Source organism: Terrapene carolina, unplaced genomic scaffold, assembly GCF_002925995.2.
Source record: "Terrapene carolina triunguis isolate 2854851 unplaced genomic scaffold, T_m_triunguis-2.0 Scaffold180, whole genome shotgun sequence".
Taxonomy (NCBI): domain Eukaryota; kingdom Metazoa; phylum Chordata; order Testudines; family Emydidae; genus Terrapene; species Terrapene triunguis.
In genome coordinates, this window is record NW_020664531.1 from 4,115,984 (window position 1) to 4,125,518 (window position 9,535).

General features: G+C 39.3%; 1 protein-coding gene across 6 annotated transcripts in view; it reads right to left on the reverse strand.

Annotated features, from left to right (window-relative positions):
* Positions 1–1,328: 1,328 nt before the first annotated feature.
* The window catches only part of LOC112109992 (histone-lysine N-methyltransferase EZH2), an 87,451-nt gene continuing 79,244 nt past the window's right edge, over positions 1,329–9,535 (reverse strand). For all 6 annotated transcript variants that reach the window (XM_026654078.2, XM_026654077.2, XM_026654080.2 and 3 more), the window contains 6 exons: positions 8,456–8,634; positions 7,430–7,525; positions 4,963–5,044; positions 3,413–3,493; positions 3,156–3,240; positions 1,329–1,643 (listed from right to left, as the gene is read on the reverse strand). In XM_026654078.2, coding sequence (XP_026509863.1) covers positions 1,583–1,643; positions 3,156–3,240; positions 3,413–3,493; positions 4,963–5,044; positions 7,430–7,525; positions 8,456–8,634 — 584 coding nt within the window. In that variant the 3' untranslated portion in view covers positions 1,329–1,582. The remainder of the gene's footprint in view (positions 1,644–3,155; positions 3,241–3,412; positions 3,494–4,962; positions 5,045–7,429; positions 7,526–8,455; positions 8,635–9,535) is intronic.

Genomic DNA, 9,535 nt, shown 5'->3' on the forward strand with positions numbered 1-9,535 from the left:
CACGAAAACACCCCCCCTTTTTTTGGTCCCCCCCCCCCCAGGTTTGGCATGTCTGGTTGGCAATAGCAGCTATTGCAACTGAAGGAGGATGAATCTGGGAATTAAAGGACAGAATAAAATATAATATACTGACAATAGTTGGTTTTGACCTTCCTTAAAGGTTTCATTTTGAACCTTAGTGAAATGTCAACTTTTGTAGGAAGTTACTGACAAGATCAATATATTTAGATTTAATCAAATCAGCATTTTCCAGTGGAAAACGGTTCCCTTGCAAACTTTCAATCAGTTCTCTATGTACAGCTGAGTTCCATAATGTGTGCTGCCCTGTTTTCAAAGGTATTTTGTTTTGGCAAACTTGATGGCTGTGCAGTAGTAAATCAGCCAGGATCAGGTAGGACTATTATAAAAAAACAAGCCAATTTAAATCAATCCAGTTCAGACTTGCAGGTATTAGTATGCAGAGGCCAATGGGCTCTAGTATACCCTAAAACAGTGGTTCTCATGCCCCTGGGAGTACATCAACTCATCTAGACATTTGCCTAGTTTTACAACAGGCTACATAAAAAGCACTAGTGAAGTCAATAGAAACAATGACTTGTTTATATATTACACACTGAAATAGAAGTATAATATTTATTCCAATTGATTTGATTTATAATTGAGAAAGTAAGCAATTTTTCAGTAATAGTGTACTGAGAGACTTATTATGATTTTGTGAGCAAATAGTTTTTAAGTGAGGTGCAACTTGGGGGTATGCAAGACAAATTAGACTCCTGAAAGGGGTACGGTAGTCTGGAAAAGTTGAGAGCCACTGCCCTAAAGCACTAGGTCAGAGTGAAAGACTGTTCCATATTTAATTCACTTCCAAAGGGAAAAAGTTGTAAGGTAAGAACTAAAGTAACCTTAATTCAGGCTTAACAGCCTCCACACAGGTGTAGTTTAACTAATACACTTTAAATACACACCTTTAACTTGGACTAACTTAGCTGAATGTCACTCAGGGCAATTAAGTTGCCCCCACATACAGTTTAGAGAGAGGTTCTGTGCCTGCCCCAATTTGAACTGATTAATTTTCAAGTTGGAAGTCTTTAAGTGAATACCAAGGTTCAGGTACTAACTTATCCTTTAAAGCCCCTTGTGGATTTGTTTTTGCATTAATTCACACCATCAGCTGAGCAGGAAGCACAGGAAGACCGAAAGTCCCACACAGAAGGTAAAAGCAGCAACAAGTGTGATTTTAAGTGCACTGTGTACCCTCAAGAGATTCCTTATATACCAAGTTATTTTAACTGCTTAGAACCACCATTATAGCTCAAATACACTCAAAATGAAGAAGTTCAAGTATCCTTTATTCAAGGTTGAAAAATGTACCACACCGCATTATTGCAAAAGTTCATTGGTACAAAACACTTTGCAGCTGGTGAGAAGGCAATAAAAAGTTGATTTTGAAATTTACTATAAATTACTGTTACAGTACTTTGCAAATTCAGAATTTCAAATTGCATCATTTTTCTAAAATTGCCCACAGTACTAGAAAATTCCTGGAGATAAGGCAGCTGTTCAAAAGTAGAGGTAGCTGGTATCAAGGGATTTCCATTTCTCTTTCAATGCCTACATATTTCAGTGCATCAGCCTGGCTGTATCTGAGGGGGGGAAAAGACATACAACTTTATTCATTTGATATGTATCATGCTGAACACTATCAGTAACTTCAAGAGGAGTGGGGCTGAGCCTCTCAAAGATATTGGGAACTAATCACATAAAAGGTTGAACACAATTCTGTTGCTTTTGTGCCCTTGCATTTAAGTTGTTGCTCTAGATGAAAACACAGGAACAACCGTGGTGGTGGTGGTAGAGTGCAGTAGTGTTGTGAGAGCCCAATTCATGTTAAAACAGAGACTTTGGGGGTAGAAATCAGTATGCATAGGCTTGGGGGAATTTCATTTAACTGGTGATAATGCTTATTTTGGAGCTCTTTTTTTTAAAACTTAATTTAAATTTCAGTTGGGGGGGAAGAGAGGAGGAGGAACAATACCACATATAGTTTGCTTTGTGTTAACTGTTATAGAGCTTTGAATATCAACATAATTATCTTGAAATCAAACCAGTTCTCAAGCAGCATTTTTCTCACTTTGCCCATCTGTAAATTTTGACTGATGGAAATATAAATAATGTTTACTGAAATTTGCCAATAAAAATCTACCCCTTCCAAGGCTAAGTATAAATTGAATAAATTAGATGGTCTCTAACCATCAGAGGAGTGAAACAGCCTTGCACTAATTTGATAAATATATAAACAGGACAGATGGTGGGTTGCCTGTCATAGCAGGGGACTGAACTCTATGACCCAGGAAGTTTGCCATTCATGGGAACACAGGACTGGAACAATCACTGTGGGCCAGATTTTTAAAGCTACTCTTAAGTCACTTTTGGATACAGGACTTAGCTGTCGAAATCATTTAGGCTTTGCAACACTAAACAGAGCAATGTCTAACTATCTTTAAAAATCTGGCCCAGTGTGCAGTCAGCACTAGCCAATGAATGGAGCAGCTGTTTGCTCCATGTGTGTTTATAGCAGGAGACTTAAGCCTAATCTATACTAGAAAAGCACCAGTGGCACAAAATGTTTTATTTTGCTTGGGAATTTAAAAAAAAAAAAAAAAATCACAAGCACTTTTATGCCACTATAAAAATGTCTCAATCACCCCTGACAGATTTTACTGGCAAAAGTTCTAGTGTAGATCTGGTCTTTTGTAATTGGCAAACTTGGATACGTTGTTTGGAGGAAAAAAATACATAAAGTTCAGCTACTTGTTCCATCCTTGTCTCTTCCGTACATATGGTGATATTCCTCCCTATAAAGCCTGGGCTTCAAGTGTGCAAGGTTCTGACTAATTAGACTGTGCCTATGAGTTTCAGAGTCAGACGTGCCCCAAGTGCATTGCTGTCTCTTTCACCAGCAAAATCCCAGCATTTGAGTGATGAAGACAACTGCTGGCATAAGCAATCTGCTGAGATCCAAAGATGGATTTCAGTAAAAGGTGAGGCATCTAAATACATTATCAAATCTCAGATATTAAAGGTTCAATGTGACAAAAAAAATCAGGCTTGGCCACAGTGGCCCTAGAATGAAGATCTTGCTATAATCTACCAACCTGTAGTCAAAAAACAGCTCTTCACCAGTCTGAATGGCTCTCTTAGCAAATATACCTATTCTGTGATCTCCATTAACCATCATAACTGTTTAAAAAAAAAGAGAGAGAAAGTATACAGTCAGGGTCTTAGCTCACATTTGCATGACTTGTTTGTATTTACACATTCTGCCACCACTTAAACATGTATTCAACATTCTACAATAATGATGCTTCATGTATTGTTAGACTGACCCTAGATTTACTTTTTCTGGTATTACCTTTTGCATAGCAGTTGGGATTTACTGAATGGTTTGCAAATCGGATTTTGTTACCCTTGCGTGTTGCATCAACCACAAAATCTAGAAGAGAATGTAAGCAGTTAGAACAGGTTTCCTCTAAAGAGCTTTCTAAGCACATCTGAGAAAATGCTGTACAGCACATATCCTATTTTATGCACCTGCCAGGTTATAACTTTAGTGTGTTCAGCTTCACACGTGAAAGTAATTTTGAAAAACCTTCTCCGATTTTAACTTTTCCTCAGGAAAGGCTAACAAGTTGCCATATTAAAATATCATGGCAGCGTAGTTAAACAACATTCTGAATGTCCTAAAATTGATGTTTCCACCTGCTGAGAATCTTTACACATTCCACCTCCATGCATCTCCTGCCCAAATGATGTACAATGATGTTTCTAAATTAGATGGATCTCATCTACAGGTCTACAAGCTCTTTAAAATATGCTGACCTTTATATAAAAAGCTTCCTTTATGAATTTTTTGCAGCACTTCGGGCTAGATCCACAAAGAACATAAGAACGGCCATATCAGGTCAGACCAAAGGTCCATCTAACCCAGTATCCTCTCTACCGACAGTGGCCAATGCCAGGTACCCCAGAGGGAGTGGACCAACAGGCAATGATCAAGTGAACTCTCTCCTGCCATCCATCTCCATCCTCTGACAAACAGAGGCTAGGGACACCATTCCTTACCCATCCTGGCTAATAGCCATTAATGGACTTAACCACCATGAATTTATCCAGTTCTCTTTTAAACGCTGTTATAGTCCTAGCCTTCACAACCTCCTCAGGTAAGGAGTTCCACAAGTTGACATCGCGCTGCGTGAAGAAGAACTTCCTTGTATTTGTTTTAAACCTGCTGCCTATTAATTTTATTTGGTGACCCCTAGTTCTTGTATTATGGGAATAAGTAAATAACTTTTCCTTATCCACTTTCTCCACATCACTCATGATTTTATATACCTCTATCATATCCCCCCTTAGTCTCCTCTTTTCCAAGCTGAGGAGTCCTAGCCTCTTTAATCTCTCCTCATATGGGAGATTAAAGCGATTTAGGCAGTGCAACAGTGAGCATTGGGACACTTAACTTAAGCACCATGCTGTCCCATAGAATCCCCAGTTGATTTTTCAGAAGCCAGCAAGCTGACCAGGGAGGGGCCTAAGCTAGGCAGTAGGAAATGCTAAAGAAAGAGATGGGGCTTAAGCTCCATCTATCAAAGGTTTTTAGGCACCTGATTCTTGGACAGACCCTTTCACAAAAGACAGCTACAGAGGACTCTACATGCACATGAGGCCCAATGTGGTAGGTATGCCTGGATCGGGCCCCGCAGGTGAGATAGGCAGGGATCACCTACTCTGAGAATCACACCCGGACCCAGAAGTGAACATGGCCACTCAGCAGTGGCAGAACTTAGGTAGTTTTGTTCATGCCACCTGCACAAACTTAGGTGCCTGCTGGATTAGGTGGCAGCTAAATCGAGGTTTTGAAAATCTTAGTTGTGTCAATTAAAATCGATAGCTAGACATACGTACCATTATTCAGATTGAATAGAAAGCTGCACATGTACTTGTCATATACCTTCCCTCTTCTGTCTGCCTCATCCTGAGAAATAATCTGAAAGAAATATTACATATAAAAAAAGGCCACTTATTTTTCAGCTTGTAATGGAAATAGCCTACAGCCTCAAGCATGTTCCACATCTAAAGCCCATCATAACTGGAATCCTAACTTTTCCCATTCTGGAATGAAGTTTATACGGCAAGTGGAATTAAGACAAGGAAAACTAACACTTCAGCTAAGGCTGACAAGTGGTCTTAGACTATGCTATTCTTTGGGTGGATGCAAAGACGATGACTGCAAGACGAATAAAAGTCTATAGCTGTCATCTTGGAGACATTTCCAATTCAGCCATACAAAGTTACATTAACTAGGGCTCTCTTATTTAGTAGCCCAAAACAGCACTATCAGTTCAGCCTATAAGGAAGACATATATTTTATAATTCTGTTTCTCTAAAGATATATAAACGTAACATTAAAAAAAAATCAAAACCCAAGTTTTTTCAATTCAACCCATTTAAAATTAATTTTGAAATAGACAATTTATGTTAAAGCCTAAGCTTATAATCATTTAAATTAAATACATAAAATAATATTAAGCAGTACATGTTTGCTGCCACATTTTAAGAAAGGTGAAACCACTGAACTGGTAGAAGTCACTGGCTAAGCATCTGGAACCAATTTGTTGAAGTGCTAAACCAATAGCCTCTTCTACAGGTTCAGAGAGAATATTTTCTTTGATTCAGTTTATTCAACTAGTTCATTCACAGTTGAAAAAGCAGGAAAGCTTGTTTTCCTCTTCCAATCTATGAATAAAAACTAAGTGTGAGGATGAGATCTACTAGTTCTGAAATCTTAAAGGTCATGGCGACGGGAAACAATCAGTACAATTCACTAACAGATAATTACTTCCTTTAATAAATCAGTTTTAACTACAAAATATGTTTTGATAAACTTTTGGTAATTTTTTTCCTCTTACATATCCAGCACACTTTTAAGATAGTTTTATTTAATTTTAAAAAAAATTAAAGCTGCTTTTGTGCATTTTTAATCAAATCTGAAAATAGAGCTTGATATAAAAATTAATTATCTAGTAAAGAAGAAATGCATCTTCACCATTTTCTAAAAATAAACATTAAAAATCTAAATGCAAGTTAAGCTACATAACTGCTTAAATAAATATGTACAGCTATAGTGTATTCTCCTGGTTAGTAAAAAGAAGCACCAAATTTAGTGTAAAGACTACTTAGTCGCAAATCAACATGTTTAATAGTTACCAACCAATAAGGATCAACCTTTCACTTGGAAAATAACTAACGTACAAATGCACAACATGATTTAATCATATTGAGATTGAAAATGACAATATAAGTTGCTTTGATTTAAATCAATTCACTCTGTACAGGACACTCACTTCTGGGCCTTAGTTCTCCCTTTCACACAGCCTGATATCTACATTTGGGGCAGGTGAGAGGGCAGTCTTGCCTACTGAATCTTGGCAGCGTCTTATGCTGGCAGTCAAATGATTTTGCAAGAAACTCCAGATGTGCTTTAACTGGGACTGCTCTTTAGATCAGTGTTTCTCAAACTGTGGGTCGGGACCCCAAAGTGGGTCGGGACCCCAAAGTGGGTCAGGACTGTTCTAACAGGGTCACCAGGGCTGGCATTAGACCTGGTGGGGCCTGGGACCGAAGCCCAAGCCTGAGGCGTCAGCCCCAGGGGGCGGGGCTCAGGTTACAGGCCCCCTGCCAGGGGCTGAAGCCCTTGGGCTTTGGTCCCCCTGCCCACGGTGGTGGGGCTCTGGTGGGCTCAGGCTTTGGGTCCCCCATCCTGGGGTCATGTAGTAATTTTGTTGTTAGAAGCGGGTCGTGGTGCAATGAAGTTTGAGAAACCCTGCTTTAGATCCATCCTCTCTTCCAGCCTCATCCTCACAGACACCCAAAAGTCATGAAAAAAATCTTGCCAGTGGAAAAGTAGCATCTACTATGCATAGCTGAATCCATGGTTGATACTGCTAGGGAAGCTTTTATTCTCTGGGCAATGCCAAGACCTTGAAACCTGCTGTGAATTATTGTATAACATTCCTTTATTCCACAAAAGGGTACTAAATCTATAAACAAGCTAGTTCCCAAGCCTGGAGACATTATGTAACCAATTTTGCTTTATAATTAGTCAAGGTCACAAACTGATACATCACTGAAGAAAGTGACCTTGAATATTTTAGTGAGACATCTATGAATAAAAAACAAATTTCTTACTCTTTTGCCAACGTACAGCTGCAACGATTAAAACATACATTTGAAGCAGTGGTTTTCAACCTGTGGTCCTTTGGACTATTTAAGATTTCCTAAGAGGTCTGCACCTCCATTTGAAATTTTTGAGGGGTCCGCAAATGAAAAAAGGTTGAAAACCACTGACTTGAAAGGTATTATCTTTCCTTACCTCACCACAGTACTCAGAGATGAATTCATTCTTCTGTACGGGATCTTTGATGAAAATTCCCCAGCCTGCCACATCTGAAGGTGCCAACAGCAAATGCTAGAGAAGGGGAGAAACAAGAAACAAGAATCTGACTTGGGTTTTCTGGAATGTTCAGCTTAAATGATAAACATACATAGTCACTAACATTTGGGAAGGGAGGGTGGGGGGGAAGAAGGTGCACATAAAGGAGACCAGGTACAGTGCTAATGAAACAAACGTTCCAGGGTAGAAGTGGCCACGGGGTAGAAATTGTTTGGTTACAAATCCAAGTAACAAGACACATGCAAAACTGTATCTGTCTGTACTAAAGGCCTCCAGATCAGAATATTAAAAAAACTTGGTAAATTAAAAGCAGCAAAGAGTCCTGTGGCACCTTATAGACTAACAGACGTATAGGAGCATGAGCTTTCGTGGGTGAATACCCACTTCGTCGGATGCATGTTTAAAGGTAGCTTGTTTAAAAGGTGTCACAGGACTCTTTGCTGCTTTTAAAGATCCAGACTAACACGATACTTGGTAAATTAAGAGATTTTTAAGACTGCAAAAGTCTGCTTGTACAACTGCAATATTTACCACTTTAATATTAATCTGATTATGGAAACCATGAACTAGTGCTTTAAAATGCATATTTTTTTCAGCCTACAAGAGGTGATGCTCAGCTTAAGTTTACATATTTTGCACACAAGTTAGTATTGAAGAAAACAGTAGATGTTCCATTCCATAGTGGCACAAGTTGCATAATGAGATGTACAAAGAGGAGTCAAGTAGCACATAACTCTGAATGGCAAAGTAGGTGGAAACCATTTTCCCTTTCAGGCTAGTCTCTTTGTTGGCCACAAAAACCACAGCAGAGTCCAAACTCCAGTGCACTGGGGATTTTTTGGCATGAAAACAATATTAGGCACCCCCCTCATTGTTCACATAATGTAAAAAGGCAAAAACAGTGGAGATGGGAAGGCGTGTGTGTAGAAAGGTAAGCATATACACCTTTTTGGATCCCCTCTGAATGCTGCAGTTCTTGCAAGAAACATTTTTGCTGTCCCAGTGATCGGCTGCTCCACATGTCAGACAGAGGTCTGGATCACATTCACGTACAGCCAGATAGCATGGACACTGCTTAGTGTTGCACTGTGCTTTGCAGCGGCATCCAGGAAACCTGTTTTGGCCTTTAAAGAGAAAAGAAAAACAAATAAGTAAATATGAAAAAAGAATCTCAGTTCATGTCCTAAAGTTTAGCAAAAATACATTGATTCCTTGCTCCAGATGTCTCAATTCCCCAATACTGAAGGTTAATACAAAGTGAACAGGGTCAGGCAGGGTATGACTACGCAGCCTGCAGCTGTGAGCCTCCCACCCAGGTTGACAGACTCAGGCTAGTGCTCTAAAAATAGCGATGTAGACAGCACTTTGACATTGCAGCTTGGGCTCTGAAGCCTTTTTTTTTGGGGGGGGGGGGGGGGTTCCCCACAGTCTGAGCTCCAGCCTCAGCCACAACCTCCAAGTACTATCTATATAGCTATTTTTGGAGCACTAGCCTGAGCCAGTTGACCTAGGCCAGGAGGCTCATTACCATGGGCTGAGTAGACATACCCTAAGAGTATTTTCTCTGCAGTCTTCTACTGAATGAAGCAGTGCTCACCATATGCACTAGTTTTGAAACTGTTCCTTTAAACAGAGGCATGGTAAGTTTCTTTACACAGGCCTTATATTCAAGAATAACCAACTCACTGCTCCTTAATGGTGTGTGTACGCCCTTGTTTCTTACCTTAGAAATATCAGTAAGGCAAAGTGTTTTTTTTCCCTGGTTTTGTTGGAGGACCACTTGGAGGCAGAGTATTTATTTTGAGCTTTTAACTCCCTACTTGAATGGGTGAGGGTGCTGAATTTATAATAAAGACTCTATTCAAAGTGTAATTAGCCATTAAAGTTAAACAGGAGTTAAGACAACCAAAGAAATGTAAACAGACTAACTAAAAAGCACTTTCACTCCTTTCTTGTAATGTCATCATTTATGGTTCTGGTCACCTAGACATAACCTGAAATAATGCTTTAAAAAAAAAAAGGGGG